The sequence below is a fragment of the Pseudochaenichthys georgianus genome, chromosome 16 (genome assembly GCF_902827115.2).
Source record: "Pseudochaenichthys georgianus chromosome 16, fPseGeo1.2, whole genome shotgun sequence".
Taxonomy (NCBI): Eukaryota; Metazoa; Chordata; class Actinopteri; order Perciformes; family Channichthyidae; genus Pseudochaenichthys; species Pseudochaenichthys georgianus.
This window is the reverse complement of record NC_047518.2, coordinates 45,153,449-45,178,104: the sequence shown is the minus strand read 5'-3', so window position 1 is coordinate 45,178,104 and position 24,656 is coordinate 45,153,449. Positions and strand designations below refer to the sequence as shown.

The following is a 24,656-nucleotide window of genomic DNA, read 5'->3' as shown; positions in this document are numbered from 1 at the left end:
CAAAAATGAAAGACATTCAGACAAAGGCATTTATAAACAGTAAAAGATAATAAAAGAAAAAATACATGAATAAAAAGGTTACAGTGTAGTTTAAGATATGAATAGTTCACACAGAAGTTCCACTTTACTGACACAGGAGGAAGAGCATACCGATTCTACCAGCTGGCCAGCCCAGACAGATGCTCATACTACAACTATTGACACAGTGTACTTTAACCTTGGTATGTAAAGCAATAAAACATCATTCTAAAACTGCAGCAAAATACCAGAACTTCATACGTTTGTGTCTGCGTCAGGATCACTCTAAACCCTGCTGTGAAGTAATGGCATAAAGATATAGGACACTGGAACATTTAAATTGCCATTACATTAAGTAGAATAGTACTCCGAGTGAAACTGAACAATATAAGAAACCTATCGCATTGGATTGCTTCACAACTGACACCGTCACCCCGGATCAGCTGGACAACATGCCACAATCAGCTGGAGATTGTCACCACCTGAGCTCATCAAGAAGGCGAAAGGAGACGCCGAGAACCAAGACTGAGAAAGCGGCCGGGTATGTGCAGCACTAAAACTGGATTGTATATTGGATACATAAGCTGTATTGGACAATGGCTTGGATTTAATGCTGCAATAATGTCAGCTGTTTGAATCAGCGCCCTGTCAGCAGAAGGACAGGCAGCAAACGAAAATGAAAGGAACAGTGAACATTATGCCTGTTACGTCAACAGATGGCGCTGTTGGGATGGGATCAGTAAAGGAAAAAAGGATCACTCAACGCATGGCCAATAGATGGAGTTGTTTATTGTAAACTGTGAAAAAAACAAAATAAGCTTAAATCAGGGCCCTACACTCTTAAAACCACTATGGGTTTTCTCCTGTGTGAACACGAAGATGTGATTTGAGAGCACTTGATGTAGTGAACATTTTCCCACACTCTTCACACCAGTACGGTTTTTCTCCCGTGTGAATACGGTGATGTAAATTGAGATGAGTTGATTGAGTGAAAGTTTTCCCACACTCTTCACAGCTGTACGGTTTTTCTCCTGTGTGCATACGTTGATGTGATCTGAGAGCACCTGATTGAGTGAAAGTTTTCCCACACTCTTCACAGCTGTACGGTTTTTCTCCAGTGTGAATATGTTGATGTGATCTGAGAGTACCTGATTCAGTGAAAGTTTTCCCACACTCTTCACAGCTGTACGGTTTTTCTCCCGTGTGAATACGTTGATGTGATCTGAGAGCACCTGATGTAGTGAAAGCTTTCCCACACTCTTCACAGCTGTACGGTTTTTCTCCCGTGTGAATAAGTTGATGTGATCTGAGAGCACATGATGTAGTGAAAGCTTTCCCACACTCTTCACAGCTGTAAGGTTTTTCTCCAGTATGAATACGGTGATGTGATTTGAGATGACCTGATGTAGTGAAAGTTTTCCCACACTCTTCACAGCTGTACGGTTTTTCTCCTGTGTGAATACGTTGATGTGAGCTGAGAGCACCTGATTGAGTGAAAGCTTTCCCACACTCTTCACAGCTGTACGGTTTTTCTCCCGTGTGAATACGTTGATGTGATCTGAGAGCACCTTTTTGAGTGAAAGTTTTCCCACACTCTTCACAGCTGTACGGTTTTTCTCCCGTGTGAATATGCAGGTGGATCTTTAAATCTCCAGATGTTGAAAAAGATTTGTCACATTGCTGACAGCTGTGATGTCTCTTTCTTCCTTTCAGTTTCTAGAACAGACGGACAGAGAAAGAGAGAAAGTCAATCTAAAAAGCATAAATACACAAGTTAACACAATAAAAACTCACCAGGGTTCCCCACACAGACTATACTTGGGCGGGCCGCCCAGGTATATTAACGGCCGCCCAAGTATATTTCGCGACCCATTTAGTTTTTTTTTTAATTAAAAAAAAATGTATTTGTCCGTGCCCACAATGCCATCTGCAATTGATTAACTTGTGGACAATGATCCCTCGCTCCCTTGCTCTGATCTCGCCTCCTTCTGGCCTGTTAAGTGGCCTGCCTCACACAGGGTGACTGGCTGTCCACATGATGTGGCCTGCCGACATGGCCACTGTCATATAGGGATGCCAGTGATTATTCGAATATTCGTTACAGTCTCCATAATTGAATATTATTTTTAAAAATCTATTTTATTTATATATTTTTTAATTATTATTTATGTTTATTTTTTCTGGCTTGGTTTCAACCAAAATATAGACTAATGCTAATAATAGTATTAATAATTGTAAATAGCCATTGGTCACACCACCAGTTTGTTTTACTGTAAACTTGGAGGAAGCCTGCGTGCAGAGCAGATTGCTCTGCACGACTGCGGTCGAATCATCGATTATTATTCGCCAGGGCTGCCGAATAATCGATTTTAATCATGGTCAGTTTCTGGCAACCCTACTGTCATACATATCATAAATCAAAGCCCTTGATTGGTCTCTGTGTGTCATTCAAGCTCGGGATAACCTCAGCTCAGGTGAGGTAAAGGACTCTGAGTGTTTAGATGGTTAACTTAGTCTAAGTTCTCAGTGGGTCTCAAACGGTGTGGTCACCATTTATGTAAACACATATTTCCATTTGAGAGAGTAGTGATTGGTCTAATGGATAGTGAGGTGGGCTGAAGAACGGAAGGCTGTGAGTTCAAATCCCACCAGGAACACCACCACTAGTGTGCCCTTGAGTAAGGCACTTAGCCCTTAGCTACTCCAGGGAGAATGTCCCTGTAATCGGTCATTATAAGTCGCCTTGGATAAAAGCGTCAGCTAAATTAAATGTAATGTGATTAGTAAAATATGCATGAATAAATAAATAAAAAGTTAAATAGGTGAAAAAAGGTAAGATACACTTTTAAAACTTGTCTTTGCTGCTGCCTCAAAGAGGAGCAGGGGGAGAGGAGCGAGACAGGAGAGGCTGATTCAGGAGCACAGACATACTCACAACTATAAATGAACCAAAAATAAATTAATAAACAAGTTTCAGTGTTTTTTTCATATTGGAAATGGTATGTTATTGGTTATGGCCATGATTTTATGATTATTGAAATGTATTATTGATTATTGAAATGTATACAGTTTGCTCCAAATATCTGGAACAAACTCCCAGAAACCTGCAGGTCCGCTGCAACTCTTACTACTTTGAAATCCAGGCTGAACACTTTTCTTTTTGTCGCTGCTTTTAATTGAACTATTCATATCTTAAACTGCACTGTAACTTTTATCCATGTACTTTTTCTTGTAATGTTTAATTGAACTATTCATATTTTAGACTGCACTGTAACTTTTATCCATGTATTTTTCCGTAATGTTTATTTTATTAGCTTTTCTTTTTTAATGCTTAATGTTTTTGTTTGTAAAGCACTTTGAATTGCCTTGCGTTGAAAAGTGCTATATAAATAAACTTGCCTTGCCTTACAGTTATGTTTCATATAGGTGTTTCCATAGATCTAGCCTCTTTATTTCCCCCTAAAAATGCAACAGATTGATGCATTTAACTCCAAAATCAAAAAAATCTTACCGGGAGGGCATGCCCCTGGACCCCCCTAGAGGATTTGAGGTTGACCCCCACTAAAAATCATATGGATAGGTTCCTAAATACATTTTTTTTTTTTTAATAGTAACCCATTTCCATATTGTTAGCAATTGCATGTGTGTAACCCTCCTGTCCACAAGAGGCACTGTGTAGGGAAGCAGGTAGAACTTCCTCACAGAATATAAATAGAGGCCTGGATGAGGACTTCCTCCTCTTTGTCCTCAAAACACCCAAACCAGAATTGAGTGTTTGGTAGTTGTTCGCCATGTGTCTTTTGATTTACCAATGTATGTAGAATCCTCTTTGTAATTTTGATGTTTGCACTTGAGTAACCTCAATGGTATTGAACACATTTGTTGTTCAATGTAGTAATGAATATAATTTAGTTCGAATTTGATTGAAGTACTATTTTAATGTGCAAATGCTGTAATCAGTTTGTTTCACCTTTCTACTAGAACCATTGGCAACAGTAAAACAAAGAAGTTTAAACTCCTGTCTCCTGGTGGTTTGTGGCTCCAGTTTGAACATTCATCTCCAACAAATGGTCCTTCGAGCCGGAGACTGAGCCACACTTCACACAGTGACCAAATGACAGATTCCGGGACTGATGACATGCAGACAATGGATGAACCCAACAATGGAGGTCAGGCCATTTCTACTGAGAACATGGATGGATCCGAAGGTGTCCCAGACTTAACCCAGCTCTACTTACAAGAGGGCCCGTCTCAAACATCACCTAGGCCATCCACACCTGCTCATCAAACAGAGCCTAGCCTTTCACCTGCACCCTTATTGCCTACCCCTCATCTCATTCTGGAATCAGTACCCCTGGAAGTATTAGCCAAAGCCCTGACAAAGCCAATAAGCCATCGTGACCTAGGGTCTAGACCCAAAAGAGATAGACCCCTGATTACTATGGTTTTCCACGGCGCAAGGCAGCATCCCGAGTATCTCATAGTTTAAGGAGTAAGAGGACACACTTCAGCGAGTCGGCATCAAGTGTCTCTACAGGCTGCTCTAATACAAGTCGACATTCAAGAGACAGCCGCCACGCTCCTAATTTGAGTGATCTCCAAGCCAGTATTCTCCAGGAAAAGGGAAGAAAAGACAAGCTGGAGGAGCTTAAAAGACAGCAATTGGAGGATAAGCAGCTGGATGAAAAATGCAAGTTAATTGATGAAAGGGCCAGAGCTGCTCAGCAATTTCAAGAAAATGCACACTTAGACGGCTTTCACACCAGCGCTTTTCAGTTTCTAGCTCCGAGCGGGAGCTTTTCTGGTTCAGCTCCGGTTTCCCTTTTCAGCTCCCGCTCTGTGCACACCGCCCACTGGCGCCCCAGAGCTGCCCCTGCTGCGTCATGACGTCACCGTTTACATCGCTGATTTGCTCCTCAACGGCACCCATTACGACGCTCACAACAACAACAACTGCGTCGGGTCGATGATCGTGTTGCTTTTAATCACACGAAGCCAGAATAAATTGAATAACGACTTCTCCAACCTTATGCTTTTCTCCAGAGTGCCGTGGTTCATTGTTTATTAATGTGTTTCTGCAGCATTTACCGACCGCTGCAGTGCTGGCTGCTCTTCCACGGGAGTTTATTCTCCCGTTAGCTCACACTGCAGCGGCCGCTCTAAAGTATTCACTGTCCGACTCACACAAGCAGCTGATGCATATCCCCAGTTCCCCTTAGCCTAAGTGAATGTGTGTCAGTCTGAATTGACACTGTTTGGTATCACAACGCTGTTATGAAAGTTTCTCTGGTATAAAACGGGTGATGTTAGCATAGCAACCGAAGCTAAACTGACTACTTGCATCCGATAGCTGCAATAATACAAAACAACACGTCTGCCTCTCTCCACAATGATCGATAACAGTGAACGGATGGTCAAAGTAAGGCACAAATAAACAGAATCACACGAAGCCTGGTTAGTGTTGCCTGACTTTATAAAGTGTGTTTATAGGCACTACTGCTTGTAGGCAAGCATAACAGTCGACCCATGGGAGGTGGGTTTAGTTTCCTGCACGCCTCGACGTAAGAGAGACGTAAGCGACATCACCTCTTGCCTCTGGACCGACATTTTTTTGGAGCTGGAAATGAAGCGGATTCCGGAGCTAAGAGCCGGCGCAGCTCCGGTGTGAACTGGAAAACCCGGCGCTTTTCAGGCTCTAGCTCCGAGCCGGAGCTGAAAAGGCGCTGGTGTGAAAGGGGCAAAAGTGAGAGAGAAAATGATCAGACAGGTTGAAATGAACAGATGTATTCGTACTAAAGAACAAGAGCATGAGTCAGCACAACTTGTCACTAGTTTCATAAAACACAATCTTTCTGAAGAGGATGGAGGAGCCTGTGGTCCTACAACCTCATCTTTTCATGGAAATGGAGCAACGTCTTCTTTTTATGATCTGCCTCCATCCAGGATATTCACTCATGCCCCCCCAAACTTGACATATGCTGACTCTCGCTCTCATTTAGCTTTAGCTCCCCTGCTTCCCTAACTTAGCCTTTCCAGAGGACTACCTAAGGCCTCCCAAATCATTCCCAGGCCTCAACCAATACAGCAAAGCTTATACACTTCCCAGGCTCCCTCTTTTCCCTCAGCAGCTACTGCTGAAACTGCAGCAACGTCAACTCCCCATGTGGCTGCCCAAGCTTTACCTTCATCCTTTCACCCTGCATCTGCTACAGTAATGCCCTGTGGCCTTTCTATTCACCATGGACCTGTGACCTCGGTCACTGCTGAAGCCCCTAACAATATGATATCCATGCCTGGTAGCGAACAACCTACCTTTACTGGTAGTCTACAGCCAACGCAAGCCATGTCCTCCCAGCAACAATCTGTTTACCCGCATGTTCAATTCCCAAATGTTACAGATCTGCTGATAGCCTCTGCTTATGGTATACCAAGACCCTCTATCCCTGTGTTCAAAAGTGGTAGAGAGAAGGATTTTGCCCTCATGAAAATGGCCCTCGACGATCACCCCCATCTTACAGAGCAGTATAAATACCAAATACTCTTGGAACATGTTCAGCACTCAGGAGCTAGCAAATTAGCCAGATCCAGCATGCATGACGCAAGACCATATTCCACTGCCCTCTTAGCACTCAAAGAAAAGTATGGTCAGCCAAGGCTGCTAGCTCAGAGAGAAATAGGTGAAATACTAAATGCCCCCATTGTTCGCATTAATGACGTGGAAGCCTTTGATAATCTGTCCCTGTCTATCCAATCCATGCTCTGGTTGGAATACTGCTGTCCCTAGAGGGTCCTGATGGGTGCAAATTAAGATGTGGTTCTCATGTGGACAGACTCCTCAGTAAACTCCCTGTGCAGTACAGAGATGGATGTGTTGAGCACTGCATTAATCGTGGCATTCTAACTGCACAAGCAACCCAAACCTATACCCTCCTTGACCTATCAAAATGGCTACAGTTGAAATCCAGAGCTAAACGCATCGCAGAGAGAGCTGTTGAGCTCCACAGACAGGAGAAACAGACAGGAGAAACCATGGACTGGAAAGGAACGCCAGCCCCCCCCGACAAGTCTGCTCTATCTATCAACAGCATCTGAAATAGATGGCACACCAAAATACTACACCAAAGAAAGGATGAATGTCGAAAGGCCTAAGCCCTACTGCCCCTACTGTAACGTTAGAGACCATTTCCTTGGTTCATGCACAGAATTCAAAGGACTCTCCAAAATGAACATTTCAAAATGGATCAAAGAGAAAGGCAGATGCATTAAATGCGGAAGAATCCATAAAATGGACAAATGCACCTTAAAGAGGCCATGTAATTTATGCAAGGACATTCACTTGACTATTCTCCATGACTTTAATTCAAACAAATCAGCTACAGTGATGTACACATCCCCCTCCTCAGAGCTTCTCTACATGGAAAAACCTAACCGCTCCCATAAAGTCATGTTGAAAATTGTCAATGTACTTCTCCACAACGGAGACAGAACCCTCACAACTCATGCAGTCCTTGATGATGGTGCTGATCGATCCATCCTGCTCCCCTTTGCTGTCCAGTGTTTGGGTCTCTCAACACAGCCTGAAACAATCTCACTATGCACAGTGCGGCAGGATATAGTGCAAGTAAGTGGAGCAACTGTTTCCTTTGGAATCTCCCCCATTGACCAGCCAACTGAAAGGCATGTCATCAACGGAGCATTCACTGCTGAGAATCTCGGCCTTTCAGATCACACTTACCCTGTAAAACAGTTACAAAAACAGTTTCACCATCTCAGAGACATTTCATTAGAGCCAATTGACCACACATGCCCTCTTGTCCTCATTGGCTCAGACTATGCCCATCTCATCACAGCCACAGAGCCAATTCGCATTGGGCCCCCCGCTGGCAGTACACACAAGGCTAGGATGGGCCCTCCAAGGTCCAGCCAGCTTAATCCAAACCCAACAGACTCTTCCCTTCACACTGACCTGCCTTAAAAGTGAATTACTCAAGAACGTGGAAAGACTCTGGCAGATGGACACCTTGCCCTATGCAAATGAAAAGACAGCCACAAGGTCGAAACAGGACAAGATGGCTCTCGCTCTTCTTCATTCCAAGACAGAACGAGTAGAAATAGATGGTGTAATGCGCTATGCCACTCCCCTGCTGAGAATTCCCAATATGCCTGCCTTTCAAGCCCCCAAGGAAGGCGTTCTGCCTCGTCTCTGTACCACAGAAAGACGCTTGTCCAAAGACTCACAACTTTCTGAGAAATACCAGGAGGAACTGAATAAACTCACAGAGCTTGGCTATGTTCAAAGGATCCCCAACGAGCAGGCTGAGCAACCACAGGAAACCTGGTATTTTCCACATCACATAGTTGAACACATTGCTCTTTTGAATACATGGGACAAACCCTGAACAAATGTCTTCTGCCTGGCCCAACACTTGGTCCCTCACTCATTGTAGTACTCCTCAGATTCCGCCAAAATGCCATTGCCATCTGCGGAGACATAAAGGCTATGTTCCATCAGGTACGCCTTTTGAATGAGGACAAACCCCTGTTACCCTTCATTTGGAGAGGGATGCAGCTTGAACAGGAACCCAGTGTGTATGAATGGCAAGTTCTTCCTTTTGGAACAACCTGCAGCCCATGCTGTGCCACCTTTGCAGTTCAAAAACATGTCAAAGATCATTGTGATGGAAACGAGGAGGTCCTTGAATCCGTCCAAAATTGTTTCTATGTTGATAACTGCCTCCAAAGCTTTCACTCCCCCCAAGAAGCAAAGTCCCTCATCGACAAAATGAGACGTCTGTTCTTAGAGGGTGGTTTCGACATAAGACAGTGGGCTAGCAATGATCCATCCGTTATAAAACATCTCCCTACAGAGTCCAAATCCAAGACTAACGAGTTGTGGCTCTCAGAGGGTGGAGACCCTAAAGAGCCTACATTGGGCCTTCAATGGAACTGCCTCAAAGAATCGCTGGGCTATAAAAACAGAACAATCACTTATCACCAACCAACAATGAGAAATATCTACAAGGTCTTGGCATCTCAATATGACCCCTTAGGCTATCTGATCCCTTTCACTACCCGTGCAAAGATACTGGTGCAGGATCTATGGAAGCAGGATAGAGGATGGGATAATGTCATTAAGACAGAAAGCCTATTGAGGAAATGGCAATCAAGGGAGTTGGAACTGCAAAATCTCCCTGACATCAACTTCCCTCGCTGCTATCTCCACATCTTCACCAACACAACCACCGACCACCATGTGCATGTTTTCTGCGACGCCTCTGAGCGTGTGTATGGAGCTGTTGCGTACCTTCAGACGCAGGATAAACATGATCAAACTCATGTCAGTTTCATAATGGCCAGATCTCGTGTTGCCCCTAAGCGCCAGCTATCTATCCCACGCCTTGAACTATGTGCAGCTCTATCTGGTGACCAAATGGCCAACCTCCTTAGTACCAAACTCACTATTCCTCTACAGACCCTCTGGACAGATTCAAGCACCGTCCTATCATGGATAATATCCGACTCTTGCCGTTACAAGGTGTTTGTTGGCACAAGAATAGCTGAGATTCAGACCCTGACCGACACAAAGAGCTGGAGGTATGTTGACTCAAATAATAATCCAGCTGATGACATAACTAGGGGAAAAACTCTAGTCGAAATTTCACATAAATACTAGAGCCGGGACTCGATTAAAAAAATTAATCTAATTAATTAGAGGCTTTGTAATTAATTAATCGAAATTAATCGCATTTTTTAAAATCGCATTTTTAAGCACAGGGCCATCTAAGCTAATTTACAGGTGGCCCTGAGCCCAATAGAGATTGCCCTGAAAAATGCATGCGGACGAAATGGCACGAAGGGTTTGGGGGGCCTCCGTCCCCCTAGACATTTTTTAATTTTTGCAGGTCTTAGATGCTGTCTGGTGCATTCTCTAGACTGAATTATAAGATGAACCACCACAATATTATATTGTACAATTTCAATTGTATTCTTCATTTCACTTGTTTGTTTGTTTGTTCTTGTTTGTGTTTGCTCGCTTCCTGCTTAGCTATAAGAAACACTTAAGTTGTTGGTCAAAACACTTTCTATCTGATGAAGGCAAATGCCTTCCCAGATGGAAAAAAGTAGAAAACATTACATTCAGTTATAACTGCCAAAACAAACATTATTTACACTATTATGGCCCCTGTTAAAAATGTTTGTAATGTTAACTACTGTAAATTGGTCGAACGAATGCCTCCTCATCCGGAAGCTGATCGAGCAGACCCGAGCAGCAGTCGAGAGGAGCGAGCGCATCCGCGAAGCACACGTCAGAGTTCCCGTTAGCCGGCAAATCTAAATATCTTCGGTCAAAATAATTTCCCTTTAGAGCAATACCGCTTCAGTTGCGCCACTTATGTGACAAACAAGAAGAGTATGTGACAGACAAGAATAGTCAACTCTAATGTCTAACACTTAATGTGGAGAAAGAGATGTCCTGTGTGGGTTGATTGTGCGTTGATCTGTTGGTAATGCCTCGGGGTTCCGGTGGGCATGTAAACAAATGCATAATGCTGCGCTATACTTTGTGGCCTCATCCAGTTGCATAGCGACACTTATTGTGTAGTTGTCTTTTAATAAGCAGGTAGTCTATCATTAGCTAGAACTAGCTGCATCTGATCGATATGGACATAAACGCGAGTGAAGTCTAATCTGACGGGAGAGAGAGATCAGCTGCTGCTGACGAGTCGAGACGCAGCTCTGCATGATCGCATGCAGCGGTGAGCGGAACAAAAGTAACACACACTTCAGGTTAGAATATCACACGTAGCTATTTTAATTACCTCTCAAACTACCTAAACTAGTTATACTGTAGATATGTTTAGTTTTACTGTCGGGTCACTCATTACTGGATCCGCGAGCTGCATGATACTGGCATAATAGGTTGCCCGATCGGGCAACCAGCAGGTGAGGCTTCATTGCCCGAGCTAAATGCTAGATGGCCCCGGGCCATCGGGCAGTCCTTAATGTCGAGCCCTAATCCAGTGAGCCAGGGAGATGGTTATTCTCTCAGACGTGGACTTACTTATCCTGGCCCTGAAACCAGTCATCTGGTTGAGTGTGGGTTGGGTCAGGGTGTGGTTCCTTGCACTCGGAGTCGGGCTAACGTCCACGCTAGCTGCTACATGCTTTGCATTTAGGTGATACTTTAGGCTTGATGTGCTGCGGTGATATGCACATTCTTTTTTGCATAATTTGCACACAACCGTGCTCTTGTCGACGCTTCCATCCGTCCGTTTTTTAAAACAAAATGTCCCATCCACGGGGCCGACCAAAGCGGTCTCATCAGCTTGTTCGTTCATGTTTGACTATTGTTCACCGTGGTTTGTTGTTGTTTGAAGTCCCATGCTGAAGTCATGAACGTTAGTTGGTGCTCCAGTATAATCGGTACGCTTGAAACTCATCCAGTGAGAAACGTTCTGCTGTGCAAAAATAAGTGCGATTAAAGTGCGAATAAAATGCGTTAATTTTTGTGTAATTAATTAATCGTAATTAACGCGTTAAAGTCCCGGCCCTAATAAATACAGATGGAGTCAGGGCCCGTCTTTCCTCTTGCTTAATACAAACTGTTGGCCAGCTAATCCATGTCTTGAAACTAAATCTGAGCCTGTTGAGAAAATCCGAAAATCAATGTTCTGCGGAGCAGTAATGACTATGAACACAAAAACTCCCGACCCAACCAAGTACCATACCTGGGACGACCTCGTCAACAATACCAGGAATCTGCTCTATGGGGCGGCAGATAACATTTCAAACATAGCACAAAGCTATACAGACTATACAGAGAGACATCTTCTTCAAAGGGCCCAAGCAGAGAGCTTCCCTGAAAAATTCAATGCCCTCAAAAGAAAAAATAAATCAATTCTAAAGAGTAGTAAACTCCTATCTTTGTCTCCTGATTATGACCCTGCTCTTGGGCTCATCAGAGTAGGTGGTCGACTTCGAAGAGTAGAGAACCTTACCCAGGACAGTATCCATCCAATAATATTGGATCCAAAACATGCCATAACTAAACTCCTCATCAAGCATTATGACGAGAAACTGCTTCACCCAGGCCCTGAACGGGTACTTGGGGAAATGAGACGCAGGTACTGGATTCTTCGTGGGCGCCAAGCCATTTGCCAGCATCAACATCAGTGTCCAGACTGTCAGAGTGGAGAGCAAAAACAAAGAAGTTTAAACTCCTGTCTCTTTGTGGTTTGTGGCTCCTGCCTGTACCTGTTCGCTCTCCCATCGCGTGAAGGGTCTGCTAACAAGCGACCAACAGAAAGGTCAATGTTAATGTTGTTGCATTTTTTTTAATTGAGACTTGCTTGACTAACATTGATAAAAGACTCGACTTGACTTTGACTTGGTATTCATGACTTGAGACTTGACTTAGGCTTGAGACAGAAGCTTGTACGAAGCCCCTAGAGGGCAATGAAAGAAAAAAAAGAGAGAGAGAAAATCTCGTTCACAGGAGAAAGTAGGAAGTGGAGCGCACAGGAGACAGCCGTTTCATTGCAGACTGTTATGTTTATGTGGGGAAATACATACATTATTTGAGATATATTTCAAAGTCGGACTTCATTTTTAGGGACATTTCGGCCAGGGGTGTAGAGTTATTTGTTCAAGCACTGGATCAGCAAAACAGGAGAGTCTGTGAACCAGTCTGCCTTGACCTATGTATTCATGTCTGTGACACTCACAGTATCTGCTGCCCACAGCTGTTTTATAGAAGAACCCCCTTCACTTCATGAAATCTCTGCAGCACCAGGAGGCAGTGTAACTCAGCAGAATCTGAGAAGAGCAGCACCAGCTACAAAGAGCTGTGCCTTCACTGTGTTTACCTTCATTAGAACAGCTAACGAGCGACCGCAGGCTGCTATGTTTTAACCACACGCACCTCTACACACACACACACACACACACACACACACACACACACACACACACAATTATTCCCCCCATTACCTGTTTTACGATTTCAGAGCCCCACTCTCCATTGTTGTTAATGTTGAAAATAAAACTCTAGTTTTCATAACCACTGATTTAAATGCGGAAACGGCTTCTTCATCAGGATTTCGTAGGACTTAACTTGCTTGACTCTCACCACAGTAACTTGAGACTTGCACATGTATGACTTACTCCCACCTCTGGTATACAGGAGACAGAGGGAGACGGCATCCTGTCACTGCGAGTCTCAGTATGCTCCGTTCTTCTTGTGTTTTGGTCTAATTATTATCTAAACCTTGGTGTGTCTGTATGAAACATCATTTTGAGAGACCATGCTTTTAAACCTGTGGATTACATTTGACTTCTGGCCATACAACTTTCCAAGACACACCTGAGTGACAGCACAAACAGGTGTGGCGAGGAGCCCCGGCCTCTACGCTGCTACAGCCACGAGGCTATGCTAGAGCTACAATGCGATCGGCCCCCTACGAATACACCAAGCCATCTGTGCTCTTCGTTATTGGATGACATCCCTCGGGAGCCGCGTATCAACACCAGGAAAAAGAGACGAGGAAGGAGGGGAGGAGGTGTTCAGAATCGCCTACGGCGGAGATTCAGCCGGCCACCACTTCCATCCATCAAACTCTTCATGAGTCAGCAATCACTAGGGGGATCCAAGATGGCGCCTGTGCCGCTCCCTCAGCTCTCTGCCTTTAGCTATCCTGCTTTTGTTCTATGTTTGTCAATGTCTCTGCTCGTCTATGATCGCAAAGCTCTCCTCCACCTCAGACCCTCACTGGAGTTTATACTGCTGCCCAAACCTACATCTGCCAACCGTAAGTCGTCTCCCCCCCTCTACTGTCGGATATTCCCACCTAACTGCGCCGGTTGCCCTGCATCCTGCCTCACCGAAAGCGTTTTAGACGACGGGGAAAGCGTGGTGGTGCGCTTGTCCATCAAAAAGCATACCTGACGGCTTCTTCTGGGACTTATCCCAGCATGCAGTAGCAGGAGCAGACGGCTTCCTCCAAGCAGACAGAGGAATACAGTTTTTGGAGAAACCCTCAGTAGAGGGTGGCCGCCAGAAACACCATACTGCCCCCTACTCTTTGCCCATCACCCGCTCGTTGTAGAATGCGTACGCGTCCTCCGGAGTCTCAAAAGTGAACGTTCCATCCTCAAACGAGACTTGCAAGCGAGCGGGGAAGAGAAGCCTAAATTTCACTCCTTTCTGGTAGAGGGCTTGCTTGATTTTGTTGAAATCAAGCAAGCAATGGTCAGCATTGAGGGGACGCAGGCGTGTTTTTCGCCGCTCCTCATGCCGACGCTTACTTCGTGTCTACCACTCTCTGCCATCAAGCTATTTAATTCCCATACACAGCGGAAATATTGTTCTCCTCTGGTTTTGTGTTTCTGCCATCTCCGCTGCTCAGCCGACTATGTGTGGCTGTTGTTTAGCTCTTAGCCTCTGCCATCCTGCTATTAGCAAAACCAGCTCACCATCACGCTCTGCTATCAGTATAGTCTCCGTTCCGGATTTCTCCAACTGGGCTCCTCTCTGCCACACTCCCAGGACTATCCACGAACTCTTCCTCAAGTCCGGCCATTCCAACTGGGCTGTTTTTCATCACCGCTGCCGAGGTTTGAGATCCGGTTTCTGCAGGGCTAATGGTGCTAGCTGCTAGCTGGCTCGCCGCTCTTCTCGTGATGCTGCTCCATTACTCCACGCTGGAACTTCGTAACTTTTTCTACCACACTATCCCCGACTGCCTCGCCGTTATCTGACGCAGGAAGTCAGTCAGAGTTGGGGGTGTGTGCAGTGTCTCGCAGCGGAGTAACTGTGGTGCGGAGGGGGGGCTGCGAGTGGAGCCTTGTAGTTTTTCAGGTTGATATGTGAAGCTCATTAGCTAGCCAACATGTATCCAGCAAATGTTTAGCAAAATATTAGAAGTGAGGCTACGAGACCGACGGTCTACTATAATAGCCTCACTTTTAATATTTTGCAAAACATTAGCTAGCACTAGTGTTTTGCAGTTGCTAGCAGCTTATTGGGATGTTATGCTAGATAGACAGGCATTGTTTTGATATAATGAATTAAGCATTATTGTTAGTTAAGCATGTTAACAATAATAAAACTGTGGGTTTTCTCCTGAAGTTTTTCCTTGTACGATGTGAGGGTCTAAGGACAGAGGGTGTCGTATTGCCATACTGATATTCTGTACAAACTGTGAAGACCACTGAGACAAATGTAACATTTGTGATATTGGGCTATATAAATAAACATTGATTGATTGATGTCAGCCTGCAGCCCCATTTTGAACTCTCTGTCTCTCTCTAACTCATTGCAGATGGCTGCACTAAAGAAAAGGGCACAGAGAAGAAACCAGTTGTAAGATGTTTAAAAGTTCATTAAACATAATATATGCTTAAATGCATTTCAAAGAAGTTGTGTTGGAGTTTGTGTTATTCCACCTTTTGACACCAAGATTATCTGATTTTACTGCAAATGTATATCGGTTCCAAATATCGGTTATCGGTCTCCTTGATTACTAATAATCGGTATCGGCCTTGAAAAAGCCATATCGGTCGATCCCTATAACAGTGTTAGGCATTTGTGAGGTGCAACAACATGAACCTTTCTGTTGGTCGCTTGTTAGCAGACCCTCCACGCGATAGCAGAGCGAACAGGTACAGCAAGCGAGGGATCATTGTCCACTAGTAAATCGATTGCAGATGGCGTCGTGCTCGCGGACGGATATAAACAAAATAATAATGAATGGGTCGCGAAATATACTTTGGGGGCCGTTAAACCTGGGCGGCCCAAATAATGTCTATGTGAGGGAAACCCTGGACCTGCATTTTGAATTGAGCCTTCCCTTATAGATACTATCTCTTTACGTATTAGTGATGGGAATTCCGGCTCTTTTTAGTGAGTCGGATCATTTGGCTCGGCTCACTAAGAAGAGCCGGCTCTTTCGGCTCCCAAACAGCTCTTCATTGTTACCACAGTTTACCAGAGCCTCAGTTTCGCCGCTGCGAGGCTCTGGTGCTCGCAGTTCACGAGCGTGCTCCAGCACCCCCAAGGCTCGCCGGCAGTACACTTTCCGTCACAGGAACACGATTTGCTGGAGGAGAAAAGAATCCCACCACACAGCTTTGCCCCTCCAACAGAGGGATGTCCTCGTCCTTTTTCCTTTTCGTCATTTCAAGCGATAAAAACTCTTTTGGATGCCCTTGGCTCGAGTTCAGGGCGTTCCGAGCTGAATAAGGGCGTCAAATGAAGGCAAGACGCCCGCCTGGCGGAAACGCTGGAATTAGGAATATATTGTGATGAAGTGCACACTGACCTGAGCTCCAGGGGTCTTTTTGTTCTCGTCCATGCTGCTCTCAGTGCTCCTTCTCCGGATGGGTCTCTGAAATAAATCAACAAAACTAGAGCTGACACAAAACAAGACAACTCAATACAACCGACAGACACAACAAAACGAATCCACAGCTACTTCGTAGGTTCATAGCAGAGGTGAGAAGTAACTAAGTACATGTACTCAAGTACTGTACTTCAGTACTATTAGTATTTAGAGGTACTTTTACTTTACTTGAGTATTTCCATGTAATGCTACTTTGTCTGCGACAATAGGAGACAGTAATAAAGCTGCTTCACTGAAGAGGAGAAACTCACAGCTCCAGGACTCAGTCAGTCAGGAGGAGACTAGAAACAACAAGTCAATCAACTGAGGATTCATCCTGTAACATAAAGGAGTTACCTAACAGAAACCAGAATGCTAACGGTAATAAAGAAGAGTTACCGTACTAAAACAATATGCTGAAGGTAGAAAGGGAGCGTTTACTCAAACTAAACGATATAATAATGTTAGAGAAAGTAATTATTAAAGGTATTTCCTCCACCTGAATGAGAATAAAACACACACACACACACACACCTGGGGCTGCGTTCATAGAGCTGGTCGATAGCTTTTAGACTGTAGCTGTTAGCCGATGGCTTTTAGCCTTTATTTAAAGATAATTTGAGACTATTTTTGGCGCACATTTTAAAGTTTTTTTGTGAGTTTCTTTCTTCCAAGATGGCAGCTGTTGTGTTAAATAAGATAACTTCTGATTCGTGATTAACTGTAAACTAAGCTAACAGGTGTAAATACACTTAATGAAACCTCTGCAGATGTTTAATCCACTCACCTCTTCTTCTTCCGGTTGTTGGCGGATTGCAAAGAACTTTTCCTAGTGGACCCTCACTATTGCGGTAAGCGTGTTGTCAACTCCGGGCTACCCTGTTGTGTATGCTCTGCTGCCGATAGCTTATATTATCTTAAACTAAATCGATCGTTTTACAAATTCTTGATCACGGCAGCTACCAGACGTTGTAATCACACGTTACTACAGCGTAAGCACTCACAACTCTCCTTCTCGTAGCGACTTTAACTCCACAGTTGCTTACACTCCTTTCGGGTTTGCTAACGGTAGCTACTTTAGCTTGATAGCTAGCTATGGCTTCTTCCCCACCCTCGGGTGCTATTTCCTGCTCTCTGTCTTATGTTTGGTCACCTCCCTTCCTCCTTTACTGGTACCGATAGGCCTACATGTGCTAAATGTAGTACAGTTGCTAGGTTGGAGCATGGATGTATAATAAGAACGGTTGGAGGCGGGAATCATAGCCATAGTACGCTTACTAATGACGTCACGCATTGTCAGTACGGCAAGCCAAGAGGACAATTTACACGGCCAAATTCCGCAAAGACTATTAAAAACTAACAATCGACAGTGAATATAATGGAACTGTGTCCGGAAAGTGAAGTGTTAATTAAGTAATGTTATTGAAGAACTGAAATGTATAAAATGGAAAGTTAATATGTAGCATATCCCTCCGAAATATGGTCGTAGACTTTACTGATGATTTAGAATGTATTGAAACTCCAGACTCAACGTAAGAGCTTGTGCCTCTTCGGGGGGTGCTAACATTTAAATATAAACTGTATTCTTTACTTTCTCCGTCTTCACACACGTAATAGACAGTACACACGTTCAGAGGATGAACGTGTGTACTGTCTGCGGGAGTTTACAGTATTGGTAGTTGTTGTTGTTGTTGCTATGTCTCTTGTTGTTGTTATGCTCGCGGTTTACTGTAAATTCCCAGATACAACTGGTTGTAGTTCATGGTCAGATAAACAAAGATGCCACACACTGCTAAAAGTGGATCATTTAAGTCACAACTTCCTCGTTTGATTAGATAATGTGTGTACTTTGCATTCTCAGAAATATGATATCGCTGCTGAAAAGGCACAACAACAAAAAAACTAGAGAAGCGATCAAAATGTGATGGACCTATGTGCACATTGATTGTCATGGATGAATATAATTATATGAAAACTGATTGACCTTAATGTATAGTGTGGTGACCACCTATTTAACCACTGGGACATAATTCATACTTGGAACTACAGTTGCGGTTATTGTTCCCACACGGACATGTTATGGGTTACCTATAAATAGGTGTGCCCTCTTGGCTCTCTCTCTTGTCGACCCGGGCTGCGACCCGACAACAGCATGTGAATAAATAACTATTCTTGCACCTTCCTTGCACCGCCTCTGACTCCATATCTCTCGGCACTACACTGGTGACCCTGACAAGTCTCGAGAAGTTTCCGGGACAGACCCGAACACGGCAAAAGGAACTCATGTTTCTTTCTCGAAATGCCGGGGATTTTTGGAATCGTCCGTGGCTGCCACCGGCACGCGGACTGAGGCTCGGTGCGCGCCCCGCAGAAGAGCTGGGGACGTTGCTCGCCGTTCCTGCATCGGCTTTCCAACCAGCAGGGGGACGATGCACGACCTGCTGGGTAGACCAGCAAACCGATTGCTACCTCGTGGGCTTGTTTCTTCTGGGCGTGCGGCTGCACGTCCTGGCTGCGCGGGCTGACGACGACTAGCGGCTAACCACGAGGGGCTAACGACGGCTAGCAGCTACCCATGGCAGCCAGCTTCCGGCTAGCGGCCGTCGACACCAGCTAACAGCTAACCACTACAGCTAACGGCTAGCAGCTACCGACGGCTAACAACGACAGCTAACAGCTAACGACAACTAGCAGCTACCGACGGCTAACAACGACAGCTAACAACAGCTAACAGCTAACGACAACTAGCAGCGGCAGCTAACGGCTAGCAACTAACGACGTGTTGACATCTGACTGTTAACAATTTTTTTTCCGGTGCCGGAGAGGAGGTTCGACCAGCCGGTTGACCTCATGTGGACACTCTCATTTGTTTCACCACCTCGACGGCGGTTCCAGACGCCACTCACGGTGTCATCGACGCCTGGGTGGCGCACTCCTGGACCCCCTCTCGCCTCGACAGTTCCGGACGTCGCCCATGCTCCATCGGCCCATGGGTGGCGCGCTCCGGGACCCTGTCTGGCCTCTCCTGCTTCCCGGTGATGCCTCAGCACCTGCTGAGGACTTCATGCCCGCCGCCGCGGCACGTCTGCCTGCGGCCGGGTTGTGCTCCTTCCTCCCGGGGGGACTGCTCCTCTCTTCCGGGGATACCTCGACGCCTGCCGAGGACTTCATGCCCGCCGCCGTTGTGCGTCTGCCTGCGGCCGGGTTGCCCTCTCTTCCGGGGATACCTCGACGCCTGCCGAGGACTTCATGCCCGCCGCCGTTGTGCGTCTGCCTGCGGCCGGGTTGCCCTCTTTCCTGCTGGGTTCTCCGCAACACCTAGTGCGGCCCCCTTACGACGGCCCGCCCCCGGTGTGGGTGCCCTCGCCCTCGTTAGGGCCCCTGCCCTCTCCTGCGGCCCCCTTCCGTGGCCCGGTCCTCACCTGCGGCCCCCTTTCGTGGCCCGGTCCTCACCTGCGGCCCCACCCTCCTCGGCCCTTGTGATGTTTCCTCCACGGACGTGGGGATATATTTTTTTGCCATGTTTGAATTCTGGGGGGGCTTGTGTGGTGACCACCTATTTAACCACTGGGACATAATTCATACTTGGAACTACAGTTGCGGTTATTGTTCCCACACGGACATGTTATGGGTTACCTATAAATAGGTGTGCCCTCTTGGCTCTCTCTCTTGTCGACCCGGGCTGCGACCCGACAACAGCATGTGAATAAATAACTATTCTTGCACCTTCCTTGCACCGCCTCTGACTCCATATCTCTCGGCACTACACTGGTGACCCTGACAAGTCTCGAGAAGTTTCCGGGACAGACCCGAACACGGCAAAAGGAACTCATGTTTCTTTCTCGAAATGCCGGGGATTTTTGGAATCGTCCGTGGCTGCCACCGGCACGCGGACTGAGGCTCGGTGCGCGCCCCGCAGAAGAGCTGGGGACGTTGCTCGCCGTTCCTGCATCGGCTTTCCAACCAGCAGGGGGACGATGCACGACCTGCTGGGTAGACCAGCAAACCGATTGCTACCTCGTGGGCTTGTTTCTTCGGGGCGTGCGGCTGCACGTCCTGGCTGCGCGGGCTGTGCCCCACCTAGTGTCAGCCCCTAATGACCAGTCGCCACTGGATGTCATACACATGAACTCAAACATGACTTTGTTATTATACAAATATGCTCAACCAGGGCCGGCCCTCACCAATTTGCTGCCCTAGGCAAGATTTTAGCTGGCGCCCCCCCCCCCCCCCCCCAAATGCAGACACTTACACTTACTATGACTCGCGCATGCATGGTTGTGGCATTACCACCAACACAGAAAGATATGGACACAAGATGTGTGCAACTGTATTTAGTTTCCTATCCATTTGAACATGATTTAAGTGGGGGGGATCTCGCCTCCTCTAGGGGGGTCCAGGGGCATGCACCCCCGGGAAGACTTTTTTTTTTTAATATTGAAGTTAAAAGCATCAATCTGGTGCACTTTGAGAGCAACATTAGGAGCTCTATAGATACATCTCTCAACAACACCCATATGAAACAGAACTGTAAGTAGATTTTCTTTTTCTTTATGGATACTTTACAAATCACTCCCCTTTCAAACTGTATTCTTGTTTATTAATAACAACTTTTTTGTACTGTCATATATTATTTGATACCTGTTTTTCACCTATTCTCTTATTTTTTTATAACTATAATGATCATATAAAGGGGTGCCTTTACCTCACTGAGCTGAGGTTATCAGAGCCTCTCAGTCTTTCAGGAGAGAGCTCTCTAAAGCTCTCCCCCCCCCCGCGGCCGCTTACACAGTAAATTCCAATGTTAATAAAAGCACACAGAAGCTGTGTACGTTTTTTGGGAGTTTGATTTATTTTAAATGAACACAAATATAAAATTAAAACCTATAATTGCACACTACCATTATTTCCAAAAAAAAAACGATTTCACATAAACCTCTGGTTTTTACTGGGGCTGAGGCAGTTCAACTTGATTTTTGGGGGGGGGGTGTGCCATAGTTTATGGGCGCTGTACGCAATATAGGCGTAGTTATGTTAGTATAAGATAATAAGATGTACTTTGTTGATCCAAAATCGGGATATTGTGTTGTTATGAAATAAAAAAATAAAAAATCTTTTTAATTTCTAACTTTTTTATTCTTTTTTCTCCCCAATTTGTGGCGCCCCCTATGGGTTGATGCGCCCTTAGCATTCGCCTATACTGCCTATGCCGAGGGCCGGCCCTGTGCTCAACACTCCCACTCAAAGACATGTTGATAACTCTCTACAGTGGTACACAGAATCCAAATAAACAAAACAAAAGCTTCTCTAGCAGTGTTCAATTTTTATACCTGCAATTTACATTACTCTCCAAACAAATACCCTTTGAACTTGTCAAATTGTGCCTTTGTCAACGGCTTGGTTAGGACATCAGCTACCATATCTGCAGTAGGACAATATGTAATAGATATCTTCCCCTCAGCATGTGCAGATCGTACAAAATGGTATTTGATGTCTACATGCTTGCTTCTCTGTCTGGATACAGGGTTTTTGGATAGAGCTATTGCTCCCTGGTTGTCCTCATATATCTTCACTGGTACATGTGGGCTATTACGGTCTACCCCTTTTAATAGCTGTACAAGGTACATGCTCTCTTGAGTAGTAGCCGCTAATGCCATGTACTCGGCCTCACAGGTCGATAGCGCCACTGTTGGCTGCTTCCTGCTTTTCCAGGATATAACTGGACCATTTTCAGTTAAGCTGAAACAATATCCAGTTGTGCTTCTCCTATCATTTTGATCGGCTGCCCAATCAGCATCACTGTATCCCTCAAGCTTTAGGCTTTCCTCACTTTTCTTGTAATGTAGCTCTTGGTCTATTGTACCCTTTAGATACCTCAACAGTTGTTTTGCTGCAGCCCAATGTTGTTGTTTTGGTTCTGCTAGGTGTTGTGATAGTTTACTCACAATCCAGCTCAGATCAGGTCTAGTACATGTCATAATGTATATCAAGCTACCTACTATCTCTCTGTATCCTGTTGAATCGATAACTTCACCCTCAGTGTCAAAATGTAACTTTTGCTCGCATGGAGTTGACCTTGGTTTGCACTCTGACATGCCAAACCTCTCTAGCATCTTTGCTATGTGTCTCTTTTGGCTCATTTTGATCTCCCCCTCACTCTGTGTAAAGTCGATACCTAGGAAGTGTTTAAGTTCACCCAAATCTTTCATTTTAAACTTCCTCTTCAACATCTCTTTGACATCACTGAGTGAGCCGTTGTTATTGGCCGCTATAAGTAGGTCATCTACCCATATCAGCAGAATAACTCTTTCTTTCTCAGACTCTTTTCTGTAGACACAATGATCAGCATCATTTTGCACAAACCCATTCTCTGTAAGATGATCATGCAGTAACTTGTTCCAGTTTCGCCCGGATTGCTTTAAACCATACAATGACTTGTTAAGTTTGCACACTAAGTGTTCCCCTGTTTTGGATTCTGCCTCAAAACCTTCGGGCTGTTCCATATATAACTCGCAGTCTATTGGTGCATGGAGATAAGCTGTCTTCACATCCATTTGGTGTAGGATAAGATCCTCCTGTATAGCCACCTGCATCAATGTACGTACAGAAGTCATATTTGCTGTCGGTGAAAAAGTTTCCTTGTAATCAATTCCCTCTACTTGACTATAGCCTTTAGCTACATATCTGGCTTTAAAAATCTCAGATCCATCTGGGCTTTCCTTTACTGCATATACCCAACGACCTCCCACTGCTTGCTTGCCCTTTGGCAGTGTGGTCAGACTGAAGGTCTCATTCTCTGTTAAAGAGTTTATCTCCTCTTTCATTGCATCAGCCCACATTTTTGATTTCCTAGAGCCTACAGCCTGCATGTATGTTTTGGGTACGTCACAAGCAACCCTGTAGAAATAATCTACATTTTCACCTTCATCTTTACAATCAGCCTTACACTGATACTCCATTAAATATTCTGGAGCGTTTCTTTGTCTAGTGGGATAGCGTCGTGCACTCTCTCCCTGTTCTCTTTGAGTACCATCTGTCTGGATCTGACTAGCCTCAATATTCTCCTCACTATAGGACTGTACACCCACATTAGGCTCTCTCTGATTCTGGTTCACCATTTTTGTCCCTGCTGGTGTTGTGGGAATAGTTTCTCCATAAGGGTCAAAATCCATATTATGATTTGTCTGAGTCTGACTATCTGCACTACTCTTTGTGATACATTTTACCAGCCTATGTTTCAGGACTTTCCCTGTCTCAGGATAAAATACTTGGAATGCTGGGCTATATTTGTCGTATCCTACAAAAATACCCTTTGCACATCTAGAATCTAGCTTCTTCTTATCCTGTTTATACACGTAGCATTCTGAGCCAAATATTTTCATGTTGGACAAGTTGGGTGTTTTGCCAGTAAAAACACGGTATGGTGTCTGCTCTAGACGCTTACAGTAACACCTGTTACGTATCTGTGCTGCTGTCTGTACAGCATATGTCCATAACTGCTTTGGGAGTTTGCTCTCCAATAGCATGCATCGTGACATCTCAAATAAGGTCCTCCAACCTCTCTCAGCAGTACCGTTCTGGTGAGGTGAGTATGGGGCACTTGTCTCGTGCCTTATCCCTTTCGTCCTAAGTAAAGTTTGAAACTCATGCCCAGTGAATTCAGTACCGTTGTCAGATCTTATGCACTTAATGTGTCCATATGGAGCAGTATCCGCTAGGAATTTTTCAGTAGCTTTTGCTGTATCACTCTTTGCTTTGATAAAGTAGGGAAAAATCATCCCACTATAATCATCAGTAAATGCTATTGCATATCTGTACCCGTCTTTATCTGCTGGTTCTATTGGACCGCATAGGTCTGTATGTACTAGCTCTAGTGCTGTCTTAGCTTTTGCATCTGCCTGCCTGTTTCTGCTTTGAGTACATTTTCCCTGCGTACATGTTTCACAGTTATGGTTAGAAATGTCATGTTTCCCTTTGATCGACATACCTTTAACCACTTTCTCAAGTTTAGACACATCCTCAAAATTACAATGACCAAGTATTCTATGCCATGTCTGGATGTCATGACAACCATTACAAACATCATCAGTATTTTCATCCTCTACTGTGCTAAGGTAATATAGCCTACCATACACATCCATTTTAAACTTAGTACCATTTTGATGAATCAGCCAATCATCACCGTCTTTGAAGCGGACCTCAGCTCCGCTGGCTGTCGCTGCTTTCACGGAGAAAATGTCTTGTGGAAAAGATGGGATG

At 45.0% G+C, this 24,656-nt stretch overlaps 1 protein-coding gene across 1 annotated transcript; it reads right to left on the bottom strand.

Moving 5' to 3' along the window:
- LOC139435369 (zinc finger protein 675-like) lies at positions 1-17,673 on the bottom strand. The gene is made up of 3 exons (XM_071206001.1): positions 17,185-17,673; positions 16,338-16,403; positions 1-1,734 (listed from the first exon to the last, which is right to left on the bottom strand). Exons 2-3 carry the CDS (start codon positions 16,368-16,370, stop codon positions 868-870), a joined length of 900 nt encoding a protein of 299 aa, XP_071062102.1. The 5' UTR covers positions 16,371-16,403; positions 17,185-17,673; the 3' UTR covers positions 1-867.
- Between the last annotated feature and the right edge of the window lie 6,983 nt (positions 17,674-24,656).

Excerpts from the sequence above, each read along its gene's own strand:
- LOC139435369 (XM_071206001.1), bottom strand. The coding sequence starts at position 16,370 with ATGGACGAGAACAAAAAGACCCCTGGAGCTCAG. Across the intron at positions 1,735-16,337 it reads AAAAGACCCCTGGAGCTCAG|AAACTGAAAGGAAGAAAGAG; the intron begins GTCAGTGTGCAC and ends CGTCTGTTCTAG.